Here is a 27,291-nt window from a genome sequence, read left to right as displayed (position 1 = left end):
GGAGAAATCAACAACAGATACCCAAAAAGTAAGAGACTTCAGTTTGTAAAAATAATCAATTGGATTCTTCCTAGTATAATAAAAGGAACTCCAATTTCTGGATCTCCCTCATTTTATACAGATGCCAATAAATCAAAAAAGGCAGGTTGTAAATCAGAAAATCTGAGTAAAGTGGTGTAGAGTCCTTATGATTCAGTTCAAAAATCAGAATTATATGCAATTCTCTTATAAGAGAATTATAAGAGTGTTATAAGATTTTCAAGAATCTTAATATAGTCACTGACTCTCAATATGCAGAAAGAGTTGCTCTGCATATAGAAACTGCTGATCTAATTCAGGATAATTTGGACTTAACTTCACTGTTTCCTCAATTACAAAAAGTAATCAGAAATAGAAATAATCCATTGTATTTAATACATAACAAATCTCGTACGTGTTTGCCAGGCCCTCTAGCACAAGGTAATGATGAAATTGATCAACTATTGAAAGGAAGTGTGTTAGAGGCTCAGATTTTCATAAAAAAAAAAAAGACACCATTTTAACAGCAAAGATTTTAAAAGAGAGTTTTCTATCACTTGGCAACAACCCAAAGAAAATGTCCCACTTGTTCTTTATATAATCAAACTCCACTACCTGTAGGAAGTAACCTTAAATGTAACCAAAGAAATGAAATTTGGCAGATGGACACGTTTTATTTTACAGAGTGTGGTAAACTGAAATATGTACACCATACTATAGACACATATTCAGGGTTTCAGTGGGCAACAGCCTTAAGTTCTGAAAGGCTTTTTCAGTTATTATGCATTTATTAGCAGTGATGGCAGTTATGAGTATCCCTAAACAAATTAAGACTGATAATGCTACAGTGTATGTAGCATTAATACTAATAAATACTAATAAATAAATAATAAATACTAATAATAATAATACTAATAAAATGGAACGAATTTTTATATATAAGATAAAACATTTCACAGGTATACCGCACAGTCCTACTGGTCAAACAGTCATTGAAAGCTCCAATCATACTTTGAGGGACATGCTTAACAAATAGAGAGGGGTAACAAAGACCCCCAGAGATATTTTACATAATGCTTTATTGACCTTAATTTTCTATAATGTTAATGAACAACAAACAATGGCTGTGGAGAGACACTGGGTTATAGAAAAAAACTGATGAATTATTTCTGCCTATATATTTCAAATATACCCTAACTTTACAATGGAGAGCAGGGCATGTATTACACTGGGGAAGAGGTTTTGCTTATGTTCATGCACTAGAAGAGAAATTATGGGTTCCATCAAAACTAATAGAAATCTGATATTCCAGAGGAAGACCACCTGAAGACTATGGCCACACACAAGAAGAGAGAAATCAGGAAGACCAAATGAAACAGGTAACAAAGTACTGACTCCTTTACTTGGGAACAACTCTGAAACTGACTGCAACATAAAAAAAAAAAAAAATGTCTATTTATTATGCCATTTTTTTAATTGGTATAGATAAAATTGGTTTACAGTTTAGTTTCACCCTGAACATCTCATACATTTATAATTGTAGGACTGTATAATGCTTGTGAGAAATTATATGTTTGAAGAACAAAAGGACTGGACACTGGAGATGCTGGATCAAACTGGACAGAATTAATCCTTCCAGCATGCTGAGACATTGACATATCTGTTCCAGCATCTTGCATGTTCCAGCATTCTGCTTGTTCCTGCCTCAACTGCTTCAATTGATGTTTCTCCTCAAAGCCTGCTCCCAAAGAGCTTTGAAGAAAGCTACTAATCTCAGTTGGCCCAGCATTTTAGACTGTTCCAAACAGAACTTCTATTAAGCTTGAAATTTCTCAACATTCAAAGACTGGACCACAAATGTTAATGCTTGCTTATTAACTATTTTTCCCAATTTCCTTTGGGCTCCCTAACAGGATTTCTATGTGTCCAAAAAGCCAGCTAGAAAAACATCATGAGAACAATGTCCAATTTCTTTTGAGGGGGATTGAGTAGGTTTTTGGTTGTTTTCTGTGGCTATGAATGTTTATTATCATTGGGAGATGGTTATAAATTATTAATGGTCTTATTCAGAGAGAAAACAATGATAGACTCAGGGATTTCTCTCTTGTCTTTTTTCTTTTCTCTATATTTCTTAAATAAGGAGAAAAGGGGTTAAAAAGAAAGAAAGGGGAATACAGGGATATCTTATAGGAATAATAAGACAAAAGGTAGATTATTGAATCCACTCAATTTAAGGCTTTATTTGTCATTCTCAAATAAGGTGATTTTAAACTCTGGTATAGGATTTTTGTATATTGATGCAAAAATAAGTCTAATTTTAATACATTGGTAAATTTTAGCATATTGATACAAATTAAAGGTTACTTCCAATACTTTTAAACTGCTATTACAAGCTGTTTAGGGTATTAGGTAATGCAAGTTAATTAACTCATAATCATCTCAGATATCAGTCTAATTTATCACAGGAGTATACATCCTAGGGTTAACAGATAGATATGATTATATGAATATATGTAGGTCTTCAAAAACCTCAGAGACCTACAGAATATGGCATTTAAAAATGCCTTTGTTATTTTAAAGATTTTTTGACAATAAAACAGCTCCCCTCCTGGCAGCACCCTGCCTACCTCAAAAAAGATGATGAGCATCAAAGAACCTTCATATGGAGATGGCTTCAAATGTGGCATATGAGCCACCCAGGTAAAGAAAATACCCTCTTTTCAAAACAGACAGAATCCTGCCAAAAATGGACAAGCTTAAATGCAGGACAAGTCGACTGCCTAACTCTGCCAAGACAGGGTAAGCAAGTCCTAAATAGTTTCTACTTCACATATATATCTATAAAATATTCTGAGCCAGAAGGCTGAAGATGATGCTCCAATGTTATAAAAAGTTATGTGTGACTTTTCAGGCAGCAAACTGTGTCAATTTTTTTATTTTTTGGAAGCTGCTAATATGTACTTCCTATTTATTCCAGTAACCAATTTCATTCCTTCTCAATCTCTGATGGGGTTGAAGACCAAATAGTTATAGTTCCACAATTAAGCTTAAGTTGTTTAAAATTTAAGAAAATGCTTTCATATAAGTAATACCAATAAAGCTAAAAATTAATTTAGGTATAGAATTCTAAGCTCGTCAAGATAGTATAGATAATCAAATATTTTCTCTTAAGTTGCCAAATGCACGTGAACTGGACATTGCATATGTAAATCTTACCTAATTGTTTTCATAACTGTTTTATAATTATTATTGTATTGAGAGAAAAGGAGTCTTTTATTGGACTTAAAGGGGGAAATGTTGGTAAAATATTCTTGTGGAATATACCCGTGTTCATTCAAATGCTTTTCTCTACCCCACTGCTGGTTTCATCCAGACATTGCATTGTGATGCGTAAGCATCTGTCTGAAGTTTGTGTAAACATGCCACCATTTGTCCTCCATGTCAATTAAACATCCAGCCAGTGCTGTGCTGGAGAGAGAGAATAGGATGGGACATCCTGGTCTAGAGTGAAGGAAAAGGAAACGGGGGGGGGGGGGGGGGGCTAAGGGAGGAAGCAGAGCTCAGCAGGGGAGAACTTGAAACTATGAGAAGAGATGAACTGGACCTAAGATATGACTAAAAGCAAGTAAAATGGGTGAAATCTAAATGGTAGGAAACTATGTGGCTTGGAGGTTTAGAATGGAGTAACTACTGCTCAGCATTGTGCTCTGCCGGGAGCCAAAGCTATCTACAGAAGCCAAAGCCAAAGCTATCTAGTGAAGACTAAGCTATCTACTGAAGCCTAAGTCAATTAGTGAGTCGAAGCTATCTAGTGGAGACAAAAGGTGTTTGCTAGGCCAAAGCCAAATAGTGAGCAAAGGTCATTTAGTGGAGACCTAAAACTATTTAGTGGAAGTTATCTAGGACCCTAACTCATGGGTGAGAGACTGTGAGGACATCCATTTGTTAGAGCATCCGTGAGAAAACATCCCTATGGTATCTTGCAGGTACCCTATTTAACACATGAAAGCACTCTTCCTGTCTCCTGCAGCAGCTAATTACCTTCCCCCTTTCCTGCCTTCTCCCTATATAAGTTGGGTAAAAATTTCTAATAAACGGAAGCCTTGATCAGACAAACAGACTTGGCTCCCTTCCTTGCGCTTCTTGTCCCCCCCCCAATTCTTTCCACTCTCCTCCCTTAGGAACCCCGTTGAAGCCCCCGCTGGTCGGGGGCATAGTGCTCTAGGTTAATTAAATAAATCGTAGTCTCTCTATGGTAACTTGGTTTTACAGCTGGTTTAGGAATAACTGCTGTTTAACTCCAGATAAATCAACAGTAAATATTAATAACGCACAACATGAACTAAGAGGCCTCCATCACTCCATGGACTCTAAGACTCCATTGAAGAGTCATCCCCAAATTCCTGTAGTTAGTGCTTCAGGTGCTAGGGACATGGGCCTAGAAGCACAACAGCAGGGCAGGAAAGAAGCATGGTATCACTTCACCTGCCAGGCCAGAATGTCCCTGAGTAGCTCACCTGCATGGCCAGCAGGGAGTGGTGGCCTGCCCTGGGTTTTAGAGTGCAGAATATGGAGGCTGTAAGACAGCACAGCATGCCAATGATGCAGGAGTGCTGAGTGGGATTTGTCATATGGAAGACAGGCAGCCAACCCTGTGGTGCCTGTCTCAAATCTATACAACACCATAGTTAGCCATGAGTTGTCATCTGTAAATGTTTTTATTTCCTCAGATGAGGGGAAGAAATGAGAACTATACCAAGTTTTATGAATGTGTGGCTTGGGTTGAGGCCAGAGCTTTTCTATCTAAATATCCCTAGGCCTTGGCCTGAAAGCTTCTAGTTTCCAGTCAATTTAATCTTCTGCAAGCCCAGACCTTGGAGGCTTCACCTTCAAGCCTCCCTCTGCTAACCTAGGCCTAGAAAGTTTTTAGCATTTGAGACCTACTGCTGAGTAAGCTGACCCTTTCTATCTCTGTGAACTCTGGGTGGCTGGTTTAACTCAGCTGTTCTGGCTCAAAACTTCTCTCCAAGCTGAAGGAAATTGCCTTCTCTCCAGGTCTCACTGAACTGGTCTGCCTGGAAAAAAAAAAAAAAAAAAAAAAAAACAAACAAAACTCTTTCTGAACTTTAGGAACTGAAGTTCAGGACCTCAGCTGTTCTGTACTGTACCTCTGAACTCTTCAGTGCTGTCTCCATGAACTCCACTGTATTCCTGTACCGTACTCTGTTCTCTCGTACTGCCCGTCCCCACCCTTTTTAAAAATTGCAGTGTATTTACTTTACATTCCATAACCTCTCTCTCCTCTCCTCCCAGTCCCCTCTGCCCCCACCCCCTTCGTCTCTCCCTTCTCTCTTTCCCCCTAGAAGAGGGGAGCTGCCCTCCCCCATATCAGCTTTCCCCAGTACATCAAGTCACATCAGAACTGAGCATATCCTAATCCCCTGAGGCCAGGCGAGGTAGCCCTGCCAGGGGGAACTGATCTCAAAGAATGGAGCCCATGTTAGAAATATCCCCCGCTCCACTCGCCAGGCAGCCCATATGAAGACCAAGTTGTCCATCCGCCCCATATGTGCAGGAAGCTAGGTCCAGATCAATGCTCCTTAGTTGATGTCTCAGTCTCTGAAAGCCCCCATAAGACTGGGTTAGTTGTCTCTGTTGATCTTTTTGTGGGTTCCTGTCCCCTCCACGACCTTCTATCTTTCCCCCAACACTTCCACAGGAACCCCGGAGCTCCACTCCATGCTTGGCTGCAAGTCCCAGCATCTGTCTGGATCCGCTGCTGGCTGGAGCCTCCCAGACAACAGTCAAGTTAGGCTCCTATCTGCAAGCATAGCAGAGTATGATTAATAGTATCAGGGGCTGGCTTTCTACTGAGGGTGGGTCTCAGGTTGGGCCAAGTATTGGTTGGACTTTCCCCAATATTTGTTCCTTTTTTATCCCTGCGCTTTTTGTGGGCAAGATAATTTTTTGATCAAAGGCTTCGTCGGTGGGTTGTTGTTCCCCTCCTTCCACTAATCCTGCCTGAGTAGGAGGTGGTCACTTCAGTCTTCATATCCCTCCCACCCCTCTGTTAGGAGTCTCAGCTAGAGTCACACCCATACCTTCCCAGGAGCCTACCCTGTCCCAGGCTTCCAGCTTGACAGATGCCTTCCCCCCACCCCTCGTCCAGTTTCCCTTCTTGTTCCCAGCCCTCTCACCTCCCACCCCGGTTCTCCCCACATCTGAGTTCCTGCCTCCACCTCCCAAATGTTGGCATTATAGGCCAGTGTCACTATAGAAGGCATCAAAGTGTTAATTTGGCTAACAATGTGCAGCTGAGAGAGGTGTGAGCGCTCCTATGTGTGCCCTGTTGAAATTGCTGATGTCCGGCGAATATCAATCAGGTGGCTTAAATTTAACCTGGGTGGGCTGTGCACCCTTTTAGCTGTGAGGCAGGGGACTCACTCCCCTGCACATTGTTCAACGGTCTGTGTAAGCCAGAGACCCTGTGCCCAGAACGAAGGGGCAGTGCCTGCTGAGGGCAGGAAAAGCGCAGGGACGACGCTGCAGTCCAGGCGCAAGTTCCACCGCAATGCCCGACCCCGCAGTCCCCACAGATCCGTGCCTGAGGCGGAAGCAGGGTGGGAGCCTCTGTGCTGAGACACTTAGGGCCCTAAGGGAGATGCTCCTGTCACTCAGACCGCACTAGCCAATCAGCGCCTCCAGTGGACCTGCTGCTTGGAAAGGGCGGAGACTTCCGCAGCGCTACCGCTGCTGCTGTGTCTGAGGGAGGTTCCCGGTGGCGTGGGCCGCGCTGTGAGCCGCTGCCGGGAGCCGAGGCGAGCGGGGCGAGCTCGGAGTCCGCGCCATGGTGAGCGGGGCCGCCGTCCCCGGGTGCGGGGACGGGCGGTGAAACCTGACGTTCCAGGCGGAAGCAGAGTAGCGGAATGACTTCGTTCCCTGGCTGCGCTTGCGCAGAGCGTGAGGCGGTGGAGCTGGTGCTTAGAAACTGTTCGCGTCAGCCTGCAGGGCGCGGCTTTCCTTGTCAGGGAAGCAGGTCTGCTAACTCGCAGACCCGAGTTTCTCCAGTGTCTTCTAGGAGTTCTGCACTTGGCACGTGACATTCAGGTGTCGGATCCGTCCGCAGTTAATTCTGTGCGGGTGGAAAGTCTCTGTTATTAACACCTTTGCATGTAGATGCCGCGATGGTTTAGTCACATGTGTTAGTTACTGGGTTTCCTGGCCTCATGTGTCAAAATATTAATTGCGTTTTTCTCTGTAAGTGTCCTTTCATGTTCTTTTGATCTCTATTCTTTCCCAAACAGCACAGTCTTTATTGCAGGTGTATGAGAAGTATTGAAGTCAGATGGTGTCAGTGTGTGCTGTTCATTCAGTCTTGTATTGGTCATGTTTTCATTCATGATGACCTTAAGTTATCAGTTTTCTGTTGTTCGTAGCATAAATCATTACAGTTTTTGGGATTTTACATAGGGTTTCTCTGTGTAGCCCTGGCTTTCCAGGAATTCTCTGTAGACTCGCTCTCTCTGTAGACCCTGCTGTCCTTGAACTCAGGGAGATATGCCTTCCTCTCCCTCCTGAGTACTGGGAATAAAGGCCTGGGCCAGGACTGCTCTGCACTCATTAGACTTTATATTGGGATTTTGTTAAATCTATAGCTCAAAATCTGTACTGAAATAATATTGAGGCTTCCTGTCTACAGTCATGGAACTTCTCTCCTTTGATGGAGTTCCATAATTTTTTACAAAGGCATACTTTTTTGCTACAGATATTTGTCACATTTCTATGTATTTCTGTCTGTTGTATCCATGATGATATGAGACATGAGGGCTCTGTTTTGTTAATTTACTAAATTTCTTTCATGTGCATGAGTGTTTTACTTCCATATAGGTGTGTTTGTCTCTTGGGTGTTTGGTGCCCACAGAAGACAGAAGAGGCCATCGGATGCCGTGCAACAGGTTCTAAGGATAGTTTTGTGCAGCACCATGTTAGTGCTGTTAACCCAGGTCTTCGACACGAGCAATAAGTGGTCTTATATGCTGAGCCACCTCTCCAGTCCTAAACTTTTTATATGTGTGTGCACACACATGCACACACTGAAACCTGAATGTAAGAGAATTGAAGTTTTCTTAAGCATCTGTCTTTTGAGATTGGGAGATGATTCATTAGGAATGATGGTTAGATTTGGTCTGCTTCACACAAGCTAGAGTCAGACTGGTCTGTGGGCAAAGGTATAGGATATTTTCTTGATTAATGATTGACATAATAGTACCTATCCCACTGTTTTTGGTACCACCCTGGGCAGATGATCTTGAGTTACATAAGAAAGCAGTCTTAGCAAGCCATGAGATTAGAGCAGTGTGTTAGTCAAAGTTCTGTTGCAGTGAAGAGACACCATGACTATGGCAACTATTACAAAGAAAATCACTCAGTTAGAGCTGGCTTACAGTTTCAGAGGTTCAGTCCATTATCATCACAGTGGGGAGTATGGTCGCACACAGGCAGACATGGTGCTGGAGAGGTAGCTGAGAGTTTTAAATTTAGATTGGCAGGCAGCAGGAAGACACATTGAGCCTGGCTTGAGCATTTGAAACTCCAAAGCCCACCCCCAGTGACATACTTTTTCCAACAAGGCCACACCTACTCTAACAAGGCCAAAGGTCCTAGCCTCTGTGAAGCAGCACCACTCCCTAATGACCAAGCATTCAAATCTTAGGAACTGTGACCACCATTCCTATTTAAACCACCATAGGCAGTCAGCAGCATTTCTCAGGTTGACAGTGTATGTGGAATATGTAAGTCTCCAGTGTATAGTTACATAAGTTAGCAGAGTCTGTTAGCCAGAGCTTGTTATTATAAAGAGATTTTAATTTAATAATCTCTTAGCATGTGGTGTGATTTCAGATTGTGAAGACACATTAATTTCAGACCAGCTTCACCTGCAGGCTTTCAGAAAAATATATTTGTGACAAGGTCCCTTATGTTGACTCAGGTTGCCTTCACCCCACTGTGTAGGCATATAGGCCTTGTTGCACTCTGAGTCAACCTCCTCAATTCTTAGATTAAAGATCTATATCACCACACAGTTCTAAAAATACCCATTTGAGTCACGGAGTATACTGTTCATATCAGTAACAGGAAAAAGATTTGTGTGTGGGGCATGCCTTCTTCCTTGAAACCAGAATAGAAGGTATGGTTTATTGTGTACACTGCAGGGGTAAACAGGCTAAGCAGTAGCTGAATTACTAGTTGTATAAATTTAAGTCAGTGAGCTGTAGGATCTCAGTTACAAAGAGAGTTCTGATGTGTCAGATGAGTGACTTTCTGTGTACTTTCCCAGCATGCATTAATTCATACCATGTGAATTAAGGGAAATCAAATAGGCGGGTGCACAACTTGGGGAGGTTACTCTGCGCCAATGACATTTCCAGGTGGGCAACTCTCTCATATGGGTAAATGCAAACCTGGTTGACTCACTTCAGTTTGGTGAGAGGATTGAGATACAGGGCATTTGGCTGTGGCTTGTCTGTCAGCACACAGCACTCAGCAGCTAACATTTCTTTTCCCAGGGCAGGTCACACAGTCTCTTATTAATGGCATTCTCTTTACCAGGAAAGAACTTACCCTGTTTTAAAGTCAATATACCTAACTATTCTTTAGTTATTTATAATCTCTTTCAAAAGCCAAGTTTTGACATCTGACTTAGGTGGTGGTTTGAATAGGTATGGCCTTCATAGACTCATGTGTTGAATGCTTGCCTCATAGGGAGTGGAACTATTAGGAGGTGTGGTCTTGTTGGAGTAGGTATAGCCTTGTTGGATGAAGTGTGTCACTGTGGAGGCAAGTCTCATATGTGTTCAGTCTGGCCATTGTGACACAGTGCCTTGTTGCAGGATCATTGATCACACTATGAACCGCAAGATTGTGTACTACAAAAACCTATCTTTGGTGTGTTGTGGCTCAGCCCTAGCACACACCTTTAATCTAGGAGCTTTTTGTAAACAGGACTAAATAAAGCCAACCCGTCAAGAGGTGGAACAAGCAACCACTTGACAGGGAGTAAACACAGGGAAAAACCATGGAGAGTAAGAGAGAGGAAAACTGGAGGACAGATAGATGCACAGGAAATAGAAGGGACATTCAGTTTGAAGGGTTTTTAAGACAGCATGGAGAAGGACATTAGCTGAGTAGGAAGGTCAGCTGGGTGCTTTCTCTGCCTCTCTGAGCTAGTAGGCTTTCACCCTAGCAACTGGCTCCTGAGTCTTCATTGGTAAAATCAAATGTTCAGGATTTTGTTTAAAAACAACAGTTCCCCTTTCAGCTTCTTGGGGATCAAGATGTAGAATTCTCAGCTTCTTATTCAGCATCATGTCTGCCTGGATGCTGCCATGCTTCCTGCCATGATGATCATGGACTAAACTTCTGAAACTGTAAGTCAGCTCCAATTAAATGTTTATAAGAGTTGCCATGGCTAGAGAGGTAGCTGAGAGGTCTACATTTAGATCCATAGGCAGCATGAAGAGAGAAAGCCAAAGGGCCTGGCCTAGGCCCTTGAAATTCAAATCATGCCCCCAGTCACATACTTCCTCTAAGGCCAAACTTCTTTGAGCAAGGCTGCATCCTAATCCTTCTCAAGCAGTGTCACTCCCTGATGATCAGGTATTCAAATATGGGGGCCATTCTCCTAGAAATTACTTCAGTATCACTTTTAAAATCTCATTTTTGTACATAAATCACTGCAGTGATCTCTATTTCCTTTTACTCTCCAATGCGTCTCAGTTATTAAGAACGTCATTCAGTTTTCCTCAAGTGGTTATTTATTTATTTATTTATTTATTTATTTATTTATTTATTTATTTATTTATTTATGGAGCAATATGTCATGTGGGTGTCTTAGTTTTTCTGTTGCTATGATGAAACATCATGACCAACTAGCAAGTTGGGGAGGAAAGGGTTTATTTATCTTACACTTCCACAGCACTGTTCATCATGAATGGAAGTTGTGACAGGAGATCAAATAGGGCATGAACCTGGAGGCAGTAGCTGATGCAGAGGCCATGGAGGGGTGTTGCTTTCTGGCTTGCTCCCTGTGGTCTGCTCAGTCTGCTTTCTTATAGAAGCTAGGACAACCAACCCAGGGTGGCACAGCTTACAGTGAGCTGGACCTTCCCCATTAATTACTAATTTAAAAAATGCCTTAGAGACCTAGCTACAACCTAATCTTACAGATGCATTTTCTGAGTTGAGGTTACCTCCTCTCAGATGACTTCACCCTATGTCAAGTTGGCACAAAACTATTCAGCATAGTATGCCAGGCTTGCCTTGCACTATGTCATTGAAAATTGCTTTGAACATCTAAAACTGCCTCTGCTGCCCAGTGCTGGGAATATAGGTATTCTGGTCAGCAAAAAGAAAAAAGACACAAGGGAATGAGTGTCCTATTAGAGCCAGGCTTTTAATGGTAAATTTTGAATGCAGAGAGACCTGTGTAAGAATCAAAGTCCATTGTCCATTTTCAAGGTCTTGTAGTCAGAGAAAAACAAAAGAAAATGAAAAGGTAGATGACAGGAACAAGTTTGAAAGTTTATCAATTTTGTTAGCAGTTGAGATTATCAGATAGTAGTTTGGTAATCAATTTTAGGTGGTAAATGTCCTGATAAATACTGTTTTTAGGGTCCACAGACCAGAGCAAACAAAAATATGGATAAATAAGTGAATTTCCTTCTGGAAACGAAACTGCTGTATTTACACTAGTTCAGCCAGAACAGAAGAGCTGGACAAATTGGTGTGGCCCAGCCTAACTGGCCTGTTGTTTTTCTAGCTGATCATGTACAGCCTGAGACAAAAGGAATGAGTTATCCTTGGTGTGTTCCAACAAAAATTGTTAGTCCCTTGGGTCCCCATAAAGCCTGTTTCAATGCTTTTCCTCTTATGTCCCTTTATATACTTTTCCTTTCTTTCAAATCAATGCCCCCTTTTCCTTTAATTGATGTTCCTATTTGTATTTGACCTCAGGCTGGCTTCTAGGCTTTCTAGGTCAGTAAAGGAATGGTTGCAGTTGACATTGTGTAATGAATTGTGCACACTAGAGACCCTGCACCAGAGGAGAAATGTGAAGTGCTCTTGGAAACTGACTGAATTTCTACATAAATGCAAATTTGTACTATAGTGGCTCTGTGTGCTCATGGGATGGAAGGCAGAGCTGGGAAAACCTGTGTTGTGCCAGTCATTTGATCACAGTGTAGGGGAGTTGCTGCTCTAGTGAGGCCTGTGTAGCTGGGTGTTCCTTGCCACAGAGGATATCTGGGCTGTCCATGCAGTGGGAAGACCTAGAAGCAGTAGCATGGTAGTTCCCCCAGGGTTCTCCTCCAGGGCCAACATGTGAGCGCAGTGTGCTGCTGTGTATCAGAGTATCTGAGCTGCATTGTTTTCCCAGTAATTCACGGTGCTGAGCAGGTGGATCAGGATGAGATTGCACCTCATGTGCAGCTGCCTATGTGGCAGGAGGCAGGTGTTAAATTATCCTTACAGTTGTTTTGTGTGTTGGGCACCTTAGAGGTAACTTCAGGGTGGCCAAGAAAGAGACCACCACTCCAATCATAGTGTCTGGACAAGGCAAACTTTACTCTTGATCAAGAGACTCTGCTTCTACCCTAGACAGAGGCTGCACTTTTTCCCCCCTAAGGTGGTGATTGCATCTTTCTTTGGGGAAGGGGCTGGCTTCAATCTTATTTATTTGGGTATTCTGAAAAGAAATACTGCATAGGAAATGAAGGAGGAAGGGGAAGAGAGGCACTGCTCTAAGGAGAAAAGAGTTCCTGTTCCAAGTCGTTAAATTCCCATCAGAGTAATCAAAGGTTTTACTGGGTGGGAATATATATATATATATATATATATATATATATTTTTTTTTTTTTAAATAAAAGATTTGAATTCCTTTTTCCCAAAATGAGCCTAATAGTATTTGATGGAAAAGATCCATATTTTTTTGACAAATCTCTTCTTCCCTCTTTTTGATTTGTTTGTTTGTTTGTTTTTGGTTTTTCAAGACAAGGTTTCTCTGTTTAGCCTTGGCTATCCTGAACTCACTTTGTAAAACAGGCTGGCTTCAAACTCACAGACATCCGCCTGCTTCTGCCTCCCTGAGTACTGGGATTACAGGCATGTGCCACCTCACCCAGCTCTTCCCTCTTTTATTTAAAAACATTTTTCTCCATACTCATTAATATGTTGGCTCCCTGGCTTATATTGTAATAAGAAACTGCAGTGGGTAGGCAGTACATGTTTAGTATTAGTTAATTGAATAATCCTTTATCAATCACCTAGTACAAACAGTAATTATTTCATCTATTGCATTAGTGTGATTTAATGCAAGTCTCTGCTTTGTATGATGGTTTCTTGAGACAATGACCTTTCTTAATTGGAATGTTAGGCATATACTGAGGCCATCTCTTGACCAGCCTCCACCCACTATCTGTTTTTTTTTTTTCAAGACAGGGTTTCTCTGTGTGGCCTTAGCTGTCTTGGAACTCACTCTGTAGACCAGGCTGGCTTCAAACTCACAGAGATCTGCTTGCCTCTGCCTCCCAGGTGCTGGAATTAAAGGTGTGTGCCACCACTGACCAGTAAAATCAGTAAACATTTAAGGGCTTGTTAGGGAGGGTTTGGGCTCCCTTGGGGGATAGATAAACTTCCAATATTCCCTTTAAACATTTCCTTGACACTCTTCTCCAAATTTATAATCCATCAATCTCTGTTATGTTTGTGAAGTCAAGCATGAAAGAACTCAGGGTACATTCCCATTTAGAGATGACTTTGCATATGTCAGGCTGCCTGCATCAGAGCAGGTGCAATAGACAAAATAACACCTTGGCCTGCACCCATGTCCCCAAGGGAATAGGGACCATTGGGAAACATGTACACAACACATGTGGCAGGGTGCGGCAGGAAGTGAGTAGTGGTGGAATGATGGGAGAAAAAGAAGTGAGTAAGTAGGTAATGGAAAATGGAACATGAAGAGAAGCCAAGCCTCTTGGGCATCATGAATCGAGGCCAAACTAGTGACACAAATGCTGTTACTGTTTTGCACCTTGGGAAATGGTGACTTACATTATCAATCATTAGAACTATTACAAATAAAAGTACCAATAGGCCTATGTGTTCTTCCTCTGAAAAAACCTACCACTGTGTTCCTCCCAGAGCTGCATCCTAGCCCAGGGTGAAAAGTAGAACATGCAGAGTGGAAACTCACAACTGACTTGACATGTCCCACTGTGTTTTCTTCTCATCATTGGCCTATCTATTAGTCTCTCTAGTTGGTTGTGGTGATAGTGCAACCATGAGACTGGATGACTCTGTTTCTGTGCTGTGTGTAACTTTGGACAGAGCTTTCTTTCTTTTGGACTCTTTGGGTTGGATACATTTTTGAAGACGGCCAGTGTTAGGGTCTGAAAATCCAAACAACCCAAGCAGGCACAAAAGTCCATGCAAAGCAATATCTTTATTTGAATTAGGCAGCAAAAACTGACCAGTCAGGGACAGCGGCACAGACTGGGGAGCTGACTGCATCCCCGAATGTTCATCTTAGTAACTATTTAAACAGAAAAAAAAAAAATCACAAAATCTACAAGCATTTGGGCCAAGATACAGTTACAGTTTTTCATCAGTCAGAATCATTTGTTCTTTTATGGTTAGGAACAATCATTATGTTTTGAGGAACAAAAGGATAAGGAGGAAGTTGGCCAAACATCTGGAAAGTCCCCAGCTTTCCTAGAACCTGGGGACTTGAACTTAGTTTTACCTTATAATCAAAATGGAGTCTGAAAACAAAATGACAGTTCTTAAGATAGGTTTCATTTTTTTTTATTCCACCCCCCCCCCCTTTGTACCTTACTCAAATTTTTGACTATCTGTTTCAGAGTAGAGGGGCTTGTAGGGAAACCCCCATCTAGTAGGTCATGTGGTACAAAAGTCTATTTTAAATTTGGTGTCTGAAATTTATTGGATTTCAGAAATAACTTTGTTCCATCTGATCTATGATAACCTCAGAGATGTTTCTCTTCTTGGTGTGGGAAGAGCAACAGTATCATTAGGGTTGAGAAATAAGCCTTTTCTATAAAGAGTTCTTGGGGATCCTGCTGAATGGTTATTTTGGTGCAGCATCTGTGTTGGGTTTCAGGCTTTAGGTAAGTATGATGTACCCAAGATTGAATGCCATCAACTTTGACAGAGGTGGGAGTGGTCAGTATCACAACATGGGACCTTTCCACTAGGGTGTCAGAGTCTCTTTTTTATGGTGTTTGATCCAGACTACTCTAGGTTAGTAGTCATGAGGCTTCACAGGTGCTAGGTCATGCTAGTGACAGAACAGTGGCTGTGGTTCATCCTGAATCCTTTGCAATGCCTACACTGACAGGAGTAGAGCAAAGTTAGATACTTTAGCAATCAAGTCAAATATAATTTTGGGGCAGATGGGAGGGGGTCTCCCAGACATTATTTTGTAGGGGGTCAGACCTTCTTGGTAAGGATATTCCTAACTTGGAGAAAGACAAAGGGAATGAGTGCTGTCCAGTCCCCACCAAGTTTTCCCAAAGGGAATTTACTTTTGACTTAGTATTTTCAACCTGTTAATGGGGCAGTGATGATGTTTTGTCTTCTCTGCTTCCACCTTACATTGGGGTATCAGTTGTCAGGGCCCAGGAACCTTGAACATTGCTGGTCAAAGGTTGGGTGATGGGGTGTTTCTCAGAAGTGTCTGATCTGAAGGAACAGGGAACAGTTATATCAGCTGGACTATCAGTTTTCAGCAAGTCCAGAGCTCAGCAGTTTGCTGTCTGCAAGTGCTTGTTTTATGTTGTCTGTCAGTTAAGGGGAAATCTGCTGAGACAAATACAGACAAGGGACAGAAGCTAATATTTCCTGGTGACTGGTGAAGGGGTGTAGTAAGAATTTTGGTTTCCTTAAAAAAATATTATGGGAACATGTTTTTGCTTCAATCTAAGGTGTGGGATATGGGGCTGCTTCAGATTGTTCACAGCAGTTATGATTTACTTCTTGCTCCAGTGAGGTTGTGATTTTGCCTGCAGCAGATAGTCTCTGTGATTGTGTGATGTTTGGAATTCTGAGGACTTTTCAGAAGTACATAAATGCTAAGTCCGCGTGAGGCAGGGTGAGTTGTTGGTTGTTGATTGCCATTGTTGTTGTTTGTTAAGTAGTTGTGTGGAAAGAACGAACAACACCAACAAGAAATTAGATATATCAATGAGAAGATTAAACTTTCCCCAAGGAACTTAGTTAGAACTAGTTTAATGATAACATTGCCCCAACCCCTTTTTCTTCTATCCTTTTTTTTCTCTCCTTTCTAGTGTTAGGGGGTTGAAAGGATAAAAGAAAAGGGCTAGAGACAGGTGGAGAAAAGAAGAACCCATAAAGTAGCCAAAGTCTGGCTACCAAGGAGACGAATCCCAAGACCATTTTCAGGAATAGACAGGTACAGAAACTTAGACTGTAGTTATCTGGAGTGACAGGTGAATCCAAGTCTTATGACTTTTGATTCATCAATTCCTGTGGAAGAGGAGCATGGGAGGAACTAGTCTCACCTTGTTTAGGCAAAGTAGGGCTATCAACTCTCCAGTGTTCTGCTTGTGCACAGGCTGGCCATAGCAGCAAGCAAGGCATTGGGTGCTCTCACTCAATGATTAGTGTTACCACAGTTCAGACGGAGTCCTTTTTTCATTGTGTCCATTGTCTTCTTAGAGACCTTGGGGGTCACTGCTAGGATCTGAGAATCTCTGTCTGTTATAGTAATTTTAAACATCTTAGCTGTGGCATTAATTTTTAGCCACTTTTTTTCTCTGAAAATCTTGAAATGGGTTAAGACTAAGTCAAGGAGTGAATAGCCTGCAGATGAAGTTTGGCCTATGTCTCTGAATATGAAAAAACAAAACAACAATCAAACTAAATGAAACAGACACAAGACAGACATGGATAGACTGGTGTGCCCAAACCAGAGCCAGGTGTACCCCCAATGGGAACCAGTGAGGGATAGATGCCTCCATCCACCTCTGACTCTTGGAACCACAGTGTGTCAAGTTTCTCCTTTATTGTGTCCCAAATGATGACAACAAGAAACCAGAATACAGGCTTATGTCCAGAGGACAAGATGACTGACAAACAGTCCCAGGTGCTGCTAGTTCAGCTTTGTGGCCCAGGTAGACATTTGGGTCCCAGACAGTGCACCAAATTAGGATTGAAAACCCCAGAGATCTAAGATGGTGGTGCCAGGAGGACACTGTGTCTGATGAGCAGGACAACAGTGACCAACAGACCAAACTCTGGGCCCTAAAACACCAGCGATTGTGTTTCCCAGGTGAGAGGAAACCCCCTGGTGTGGGAAGCATTCAGATTCAGGTCACCCAGCTAAAACTCAGAAGAGTTCCCAGGTCCCAGCAGGTGCTTGGTTGCCAGCCCAGAGCCTTACTCCTGCATGTCCTGACTGAACTGTGGTCATCATAACACCAGAGACTGGGATTTCCAGTCTAGAGAAAAACCCACAGTGAAGGAAGCTATCGGGACCAAACTCAGGTCACCCAGACAATCCCTGGAAAAGGTCCCGGGGTCTGACAGGCTCTCAGCTGCCAGCCGAGAGACCTGACTGCATACCCAACTCACCCTTTTAGACAGAAGTGTGGGCCCCAGGGCACTAGAGACTGGGTTCCTATCAGGTGGAAAACCCATGGTGAGGGAAACATCAGATCCAACCTCAGGGCACTCAGCCAACACCCCCCTAAAAAAAAAAGTTCTCAGGAAAAGTTCTTGGGTTTCTGCAGGCACCCAGTCGCCTGCAAAGCCACTTGCCTGCACCTGCGTGCTCTACTCACCATTCCAGACAGAACTGTGGACCCCAAAACACCGCAGACTGGGTCTCCCTGTCAGGAGGAAACCCCATGGTAGGGGAAACATCAGATCCCACCTCAGGACACCCAGCTTCGTAGGCTCTAGGCTCTATCCTTCTGCAGCACACATGAGTGCTGTGCTCACCTGACACTGATTACCACTTGGGTACTAAGGCACAGAGCTCCAACCTCAGACCTACAGAGGCCTGAGATCCACGGGATCAGCTCCCAGATACTGCTCCAAGGTGCAACCAGTTATCCCTAGCTAAACTGACCAAATTACAGGTTCCCTGGTTCTTCAAGAGGGCTGTGCCCAGAAAACACAGTGTAAGAGCAGCAGCAGCAGCTCACTAAATTGAGAACAAGAAACCCAGCAGCATGGCAGCTATCTCCAGTACTTCTCCTGGTGAGAGGAGAGCCCTCCTGACTACCAAAGACCACAGTTACCACTCAGGTCCATACACCTGAGGTGAGCTGTGCCAATTACTGAAAAGCACCAGCCATTCCATGACCATACCCAAAAAGCTGAGGAGGCCTCTTTCAGGAAAAATCATCTTCCTGCCAAGGGGATTCTCCCTACTCCAGGATTCCACAAGGCACCAGAAACTAACAGCCAACACCTGAGATAGCCTGATGGATAGAGGCCAGCATAAAAGCTCAACCAACAAAAGCCAAAGCAATATAGCATCTCTAGAACCCAGTTATCCAGGGTCAAGCATCCCTGGACATCCTAACATAGGTGAAATTCAAAAAGATAACCTTACATCTATGCTTATAAAGAGGATAATGGAGGAAACAAAATGCATAATGAAATAGAAGATAAAGTCAAACAGATTATGGACATCTGTAAAGAAATCCAGGAAGATGCAGCCAAACAATTTATGGCCTTCGGAGAGGAAATAAATCACGGAAAGAAATAAAAGAAACAAGAGGAATGTTCAAACAAACAGGTGAAGGAATTGAAGGAAAATACAGTCAGACAGGTAAAGGAAATCAACAAAACGGCTCAAGATCTGAAGATAGAATTGGAAAAATTAAAGAAAATACAAATGGAGGAAATCATGGAGAGGAAGAACTTGGGGAAGAAAACCGAACTACAGAGGTAAGCATAACTAACAGACTACAAGAGATGGAAGAAAGAATCTCAGGTGTGGAAGATACAATGGAAGAAATTGATGTATCTGTCAAAGAAAATCTGAAAAATTCCTGACACAGACCATCCAAGAAATCGAAGACATGAAAAGATAAAACCTAATAATAATCGGAATAGAGGAAAAAGAAGATTACCGTCTCCAAGGCCCAGAAAGTATTTTCAACAAAATCATAGAAGAAAATTTTCTCAACTTAAAGGAGAGGCCTATAAGAATACAAGAGACCTACAGAACACCCAATAAATTAGACCAGAAAAGAAAATTCTCCTGCCACATAATAATCAAAATAGTAAGTATACAGAACAAAGAAAAAATACTAAAAGCTGCAAGGGAAAAAGGCCAAGTAACATATAATGGCAAACCCATCAGAATCACACCTGACTTCTCAATAGAGACTATGAAAGCCAGAAGGACCTGGACAGATCATGCAGACCCTAAGAGAACACAGATGTCAGCCCAGGCTACTATACCCAGCAAAACTCTCAGCCCTCATAGATGGAGAAAACAAGATACTCAACAAAATGAAAAGTAGCCAAGCACACAAACACTACCACAACCAACAGCAAAATTAAAGCATCTAACAGCCACTGGTCATTAGTTTCTCTCAATATCTATGGACTCAACGCTTCAATAAAAAGACACAGACTAACGGAAAGGATTGTATGCAAAAGACCCAACAATCTTTTGCATACAAGAAACATACCTAAGTCACAAAAATAGACATTACCTGAGAGTAAAGGGCTGGAAGATGGACTTCGAAGCAAATGGACCCAAGAAGCAAGCAGGAGTATCCATTCTAATATCTAATAAAACAGATTTTCAACCAAAATTAATCAAAAGAGATGGGGAAGGTCATTTCATACTCATCAAAGGAAAATTTCACCAAGAAGACATCACAATTCTGAACATCTATGCCCCAAATACAAGCATACCCTCATTTGTAAATAAAAACCCCAAACAACCTAAGCAGGCACCAGAGTCCATGCAAAACAAGATGTTTATTTGAATTAGGCAGCAAAAACTGATCAGTCCAGGACAGCAGCACAGACTCAGGAGCTGACTGCACCCCTCAACATTCATCTTAGTAACTATAAGCACAGAAACCACAAAACCCACAGTGTCTGTGCCAAGAATAAGGAGGAAATTGGCAAGCCATATGGAAAGTCCTCAACTCCCCTAGAGCCTGGAAGCTTGAACTTTGTTTCACCTTATCAAAATGGAATCTGAAAACAAAATGGCAGTACCTAGGATAAGACTCACTTGTTTGATCCCAACACAAGAGGCCCTCCCTGCCACCACACAGAGCCAGGGAGAGGAAGACATCCAGAGACCATGCCCACTACTTGGCTGCCTGCAGCTTAAGCCACTACAATATATAGGTATGGGGTGGGGAAATGTGACAGAAATAGAAGCAGAACAGTTTGTGTGCTATGCAGAAAGATGGATCTGGAGATGTGAAGGTAGAGTGGAGCAGCCAACTGTGAGTAGTATACACTGCCATCTGAGACCATGGTAAAGTCCTCACCTGTGCTGCTGCCAAAGGCCATGTCTGGGTCCAAGGCCATGGAGCAGCAGGGGATTGTGTAGATATCCATAGCCCATATTTAATCAAAGACCATTTGGATGTTCCTGATCTGTTCCGCCCATTGGGGCCATATTGATATTCAAAGGCTGCCTTTTACTGGCCCTGCCCCTCACTGGCTGCAGCACTTGGAAGAGCCATTCCCATACTTTGCCCAAGCAGAGCAGTAGAGCTTGCCCTGGTGGTGGGGACTTGGTTAAGCTGACCCTGATTAGGCAGGAGAGCTGGTTTTGCCCTTGCTGGCTGTGGCACTGAGTAAGCTGGGGCAGTGCTGGAGAGCTCACATTGGTGGTGCTGGTACAGGAGAGCTGGTGGGCTCTCCTGACCAACTCCTCTACCACTCAGCCCAGATCTAGGACTGTGTTAGCCCATCCCAACATGTACTTCATCTATGAACTGCTGGAGCTCACAAAGGGGCCAGTCCTGCAGATCCAAAGCTGCAGTATCTCCATGACACAGTACAACAAGGTATCTGAGAGTACTTCTGCTGAGAACCTAGTATAGATAGAAGCGAAGCCAGAGACCTCAAATCAGTGATTTTGCAGCTCTCCCTGGCCCCAGGGGATCATGGGAACCAGTCCCTAAGGACAAGGGGATGGGGGCAGAGATTGAGTAGGCAGTGAGCACGATGGAAATGAACCTCTGGGATGAGCTGTGGGGAGATGGATCAACTTTCAGAGGTGTGGCGAATATATAGAACTTTGAGGAGTGGGGAAATCCAGGGTGGCCAAAGGTCATCATTGGCTGAGGGGATAGGACACTGAGATGCCATGTTTACAGAGAGAGGAATCCTGGGTGTTGCTGAACAGGTTTTACTGTGAGGAAGGGAGTAGGGCCTGTAATTTTTCTAAGGGCTATGTGACATTCCTCTAGGTAGTGCATGTGAGACAGGCATGGAGATTAGCAGTGGGGTCAGGGCCATCAGGTGAAGCATTAAGATCCAGCTTGGCCTCTATCCAGCTTGGCTGCATAGCTGTCCACTGGCAGCCCCTTGTCTAGCACACAGCAATCTGTTCTTTTGTTTCCTTGGGATGTTGCTTTCCCAAGGTTAGCTCTCTAGGCTGATACAAATGCATGTGACTCTTTGCAGTCTAAGCATCGTGGAACATTAGGAGCTGTCTTTGATACCTGACTATTGGTTTGACACACATGGCTAAGAGAATTACTCATAGGCTAGGGAAGCCAGTGAACACATCAGGTAAAGCAGTGTGTCAAGAATAAATCAAAGCAAACACAGCATGAAAGTCTGATGTCTCCTTGGTATTAATGGAGTAATCCTCTTAGGGCTCAGTAACACCAGGAAGGTTACAGGTGTTGCCATTTGGTTTATGCCATGTGGTTACAGTAGCCAATAAATCATGGCATTTACCCTGTTTTATGAAACCATGAGCAAAGATGAGATGCAGAGAAAAAGAGCATGTCAGCCCTTTAAAAATGAAATCCCAGGTGTCTGACACAGCTGAAAGACTTGGCTTTTGCCCAGCAGGGTTTGTCTTGTTTAGTCTAATCTTTTCTTACTTTTTTGGAAAGAAATATGTATTATATGCCATTGGTGTTGGGAAGATAATTTTTTTTTTTATTTTAGAGAATGTCACAATCATTGAGTGTCAGAGGAAACTTTGTTACAGTGTTGGGATTGTTATATAATACGGGGATCTAAGAAGTTAGACTAAATACATTTTGCATTATGGGTTGACTGGGAGCCTATCGTACCAGTGTTGAAATGGGGTGAGCTGAATGGAAAATCTCTCAATTTGTCTCCTGTTTGTGGCTTACATTTTGGTGCTTATGGAACCCTCAGAAGGATCCCTTCTGGAGAAAGTTAGTCTCTGGGTATGGGCTTTCAGTGTTTATTCACTCGCCACACTTTCTTTGTATGTTTTCTGGTTCAAACTGAGCAGCCTACTCCCTTCTAATGCAGCCACACCATCACCACCATTACAGACTCTATCACTAAAAACATAAAATAAAACAGAAGCAATTGTTTTTCCTTGCTATGCTGTGTTTCTGGCCTTACATTTTATATTTTTATATTTTTGGCTGATTGTATGAGATTTTTTTTTTTACATACCAAGCATTTACTCTTATGCTTTGCTTTACTCACATCTTGACTTTTGAACTTTATGAGAGGATATTAAGTTTTTCACTAGGATGGCATGCATTTATGACATAAATAATGAGTCTTCAGATTCATTGGATTGCAGATCTTTAACATTCTCTCTAACTTTGTGTATGTTTTTTTATTTTAAAAAATGTTCATGGGTCTTTTGCATACGTGTATATATATATATATATATATATATATATATATATATATATATATATACATATATCCACACATATTTGTACTTATGGTTGTGTACCACTTGTGTGCCTGGTGTTCACTGAAGTCAGAAGAGAATATTAGATTCTCTTAACCTGGAGTTATGAATGGTTGGGAACCTCCAAATGAGTGTTGGAGATTGATCCAGGTCCTTTGCACATAGAACATGTGCTATTAACTGTTGACCCATCTTCATATTTTATTTTGGTTTTTAGTTTTGATTTTTGCATCAACATTTATTTGCTAATATTTTTGATAACTTTTATCTGTCAGTAAGTTATTAAAATGCATTCCTTTGAAGGAATATCATACTGCTTTTATGGTTTAAAAACTGAGTCACTGCAGTTTTGGATAGACTATATTGAACTGGAGTGAATGTTTAACTCTTTGGGGGGAATTTCAAGTGAGCCTCTGAGTGCTTTCTATCCTTTCTCTGGTTTTGTTTTTATTTTTGTTTTTTTATTGAGACAGGATCTCATGATATAGCTCTGTCATGGAAATCACTACATAGACTAACTAGCCTGGGCTAGAAACCACAATAATTCACTTCCCTGTCTCCTTAGGTCTGGATTAAACGTGTGTATCAGGACATCCATCTTGTCCATCCTATTTTGAAGTTAGGGATTTTGATATAATTTTGCTAATATATGCTCAATAGGGTTGATCTGTTTGAGTCTCTCTCTGTATTATCCGTGAGTTTTCATTTCTCTTGCAATGCCATATGGAGTTCAATGGGCCTGAAAATGAGAGCTATGATTCTCCTTTTCTGTTTCCCACTAAAATGACTTGGCGACTGCACTTGAAATTCTATGATATGGAATAAATGTGTGGAGCACATTTTTCTTTTCTTTTCTTTTCTTTTCTTTTTTGGTTACTGGGAATTGAACTCAGGACTTCTGGAAGAGCAGCCAGTGCTCTTAATCTCTGAGCCATCTCTCCAGTTCCCATGTGGAGCACATTTATTCAGAATTATGTAGATATATTCTCAATGAAATGTACATTTACAATTCAGTAAGTCTCACCATTTCTATTACATATATGTATGGGATATTTTAGGCTGTGGTGACCTATGAAGATGTACATGTAAACTTCACTCGTGAAGAATGGGCTTTGCTGGATCTTTCCCAGAAGAGTCTCTACAAAGATGTGATGCTGGAAACCTACTGGAACCTCGCTGCTATAAGTAAGAATGTTAGTTGTCTATCACTTTCTAAACAAGGGGACATCATTTTTTGTTTATTGGTTCACTTCTGTGACTTCTGTTGTGAAAGAGGAAGAATATGGTGAATAATCAGATGTGGTTCTCAGATTTACCAGAGATACTAACTTAAAATTTCCGATACCTAATAATATATCGTCAATTTTCTGGTACTATATTTTAGGCCACAAATTGGAAGACCAGAATATTCAAGAACATTTCCAAAATGCTAGAAGAAGACATGGAAGGTAAATTGTATGAGCAAGCTGATACAAATGCATCACTGAAGACATTTTAATGTGCCCTGAAGTGTTAAAGAAAAGGAACAGTGTAAATAAGCACAGTTTTATGTATACTGATGATTATTAAATTCTTACAAGAGCATGCACTTCCATTTCAGGTAGCTGACCTATGCTTGTAAGGTATTCCTCTGAAAAACAAAAGAAAACACTAGTTTAACAGATGACACTATTTTAACCATAGCCTCGAGAGAGCCATGTTGTAGAACTTGTCAGTCCATTTAGTTTCATAGCATTCAGTTATGAAAGGCATACACATTTATTAGGGCTCAGTATATTTTCAGACTTTTTACAAGCTAGTGTTTACTCATATACTTATAATGACTTTCTATAGTTCAGTGAGAGGAACAGTTTATGGGAGGCAACTGGGTTGTTGTGGAGAAATTTTAATTCCTATAGCACATATGCATGGGAACAAAAAAGTTAACCTTTGTGACTGAAGTGTGAAAATCTTTTGTTTGTTATTTCTCCTTTAATAGGTATAATGTCTGTCACTCTAGGTACAAGCATTGTGACCGTAAGGGATATGGAAAAAAGCATTGTACCTTTGAAAATAACAGTTTTCTTAAAATATGTGAACGAATCCCTACTGAAGAGAAACTGTATGAATGTAATCAATGCAGTAAAGTTTTTTCAAACCTCAGTAGTCTTCGAAAACATGAAAATTACCATACTAGAGAAAAACCATGTAAATGTAATCACTGTGATAAAGCCTTTGCAAGTCACAGTTCTCTTCAAATACATAAAAGAACTCATACAGGAGAGAAACCCTATGATTGCAATGAATGTGGTAAAGCATTTGCAAGTCATGGTAATCTTCAAATACATAAAAGAATTCATACGGGAGAGAAACCCTATGAATGTAATCAATGCAGTAAAGCCTTTGCACATTTCAGTACTCTTCGAAAACATGAAAAAAATCATACTAGGGAAAAACCCTATGAATGTAATTTCTGTGGTAAAGCCTTTGCAAGTCGCATTTCTCTTCAAATACACAAAAGAACTCATACAGGAGAGAAACCCTATGATTGCAGTGAATGTGGTAAAGCATTTGCATGTCGCAGTAATCTTCAAATACACAAAAGAACTCATACAGGAGAGAAACCTTACGATTGTAATGAATGTGGAAAAGCATTTGCATGTCGCAGTCATCTTCAAATACATGAAAGAACTCACACTGGAGAGAAACCTTATGGATGTAATCAGTGTGGTAAAGTCTTTGCACGTCGCAGTAGTCTTCAAATGCATGAAAGAAGTCATACTGGAGAGAAACCTTATGAATGTAATCACTGTGGTAAAGCCTTTGCATATAACAGTGATCTTCACAGGCATGAAATAATTCATACTGGAGAGAAACCCTATATATGTAATCAGTGTGGCAAAGCCTTTGCACGTCGTAGAAGTCTTCGAAATCATGAAGAACATCATACTCTTGAGAAATCGTATGAGTGTAGTGTGTGTGGTAAAGCCTTTGCATATCACAGTAATCTTTATATACATGAAAGAACTCATACTGGAGAGAAACCATATGAATGTACTCAATGTGGTAAAGCCTTTTCATGTCGCAGTCAGCTTCATATACATGAAAGAAGTCATACTGGAGAGAAGCCCTATAAATGTAATCAGTGTGGAAAAGCATTTCTGCTTCGCAGTAGTCTTAAAATTCATGAAAGAACTCACACTGGAGAGAAACCTTATAGATGTACTCAGTGTGGTAGAGCCTTTGCACGTCACAGTAATCTTCTGATACATGAAAGAAGTCATAGTGGAGAGAGACCTTATGAGTGTAATCAATGTGGTAAAACCTTTGCAAGTCGTAGTAGTCTTCGAAATCATGAAAAACATCATACTGTTGAAAAACCTCATAAATGTAATCAGTGTGATAAAACCTTTGCATGCCGCAGCCATCTTCAACTACATAAAAGAAATCATACTGGAAAAAAACTCTATGAGTGTAGTCAATGTGGAAAACCCTTTGCAAGTCATAGTTATCTTCAAATACACAGAAGAACTCATACTGGAGAAAAACCATATGAATGTATTCAGTGCAGTAAAGCCTTTGCATGTCGCAGTAATCTTTATATACATGAAAGAAGTCATACTGGAGAGAAACCATATGAATGTAGCCAATGCGGTAAAGCCTTTGCATATTGGAGTAGTCTTCATAATCACAAAAAATGTCATACTGGAGAGAAACCTTATGAATGTAATTGATGCGGTAAAGCTTTGTCATGTCAGTGTAATCTTCAGACTATCAAAGAAAAACACTAAGAATGTAATCAATGTGATAATGCCTCTGCCTGTTACATATTTCCTCCAAGGCATGAGAGAATTTCTACTGGAGAGAAATGCATGAATCTAATAAATGCAGTAAATACACGAAGCACATTTTTCTCACTGAGCCATTTCATTGGGCTCATGTAAGATTAGTAGAACCATTTCATCATTAAAACATTGTCTTTTGTTTTTTCAAATTGTATGCAAATTGTTATCCAAGGGTAAAAGAATGCACAATAATTTGAGAAATAAAACATTTTCAAATGAAATGATATTTATACTGTTAGCCATTTTTATTAGTTATATGTAGAGGAATTTTGATCTATCAGCATAGCTGCTGCTCTGGCAAGGGGATCTCATCCAAAGTCCTAGGTCTGTGTGATCCAGCTGGAATACAGAGATACCTTTAATCATAAGCAATGATGTCTAATTGAGGGGCAGACAGTGACGAATCACAGATTTGACAGAATAAGTAAAAAATAGGATACACCCAACTCTTACAAGAACAGACAGGAAAGAACCTACTTAACAGCACCTCAGGGAGAGAGAGAA

At 41.4% G+C, this 27,291-nt stretch overlaps 1 protein-coding gene across 1 annotated transcript in view; it reads left to right on the top strand.

The window, feature by feature from the left end:
* LOC129677087 (zinc finger protein 709-like) overlaps positions 1-27,002 on the top strand; it is an 85,510-nt gene extending 58,508 nt beyond the window's left edge. Inside the window, exon 5 of the mRNA XM_055607689.1 lies at positions 25,205-27,002. Within this exon, the coding sequence (XP_055463664.1) occupies positions 25,205-26,676 (1,472 nt within the window). The 3' untranslated portion in view covers positions 26,677-27,002. The remainder of the gene's footprint in view (positions 1-25,204) is intronic.
* The last annotated feature ends 289 nt before the right edge of the window (positions 27,003-27,291 follow it).

Source organism: Psammomys obesus, unplaced genomic scaffold, assembly GCF_907164565.1.
Source record: "Psammomys obesus unplaced genomic scaffold, mPsaObe1.curated_primary_1811, whole genome shotgun sequence".
NCBI classification, from domain to species: Eukaryota; Metazoa; Chordata; class Mammalia; order Rodentia; family Muridae; genus Psammomys; species Psammomys obesus.
The sequence above is the reverse complement of the archived record's forward strand: the minus strand, read 5'-3'. Positions and strand labels throughout refer to the sequence as shown.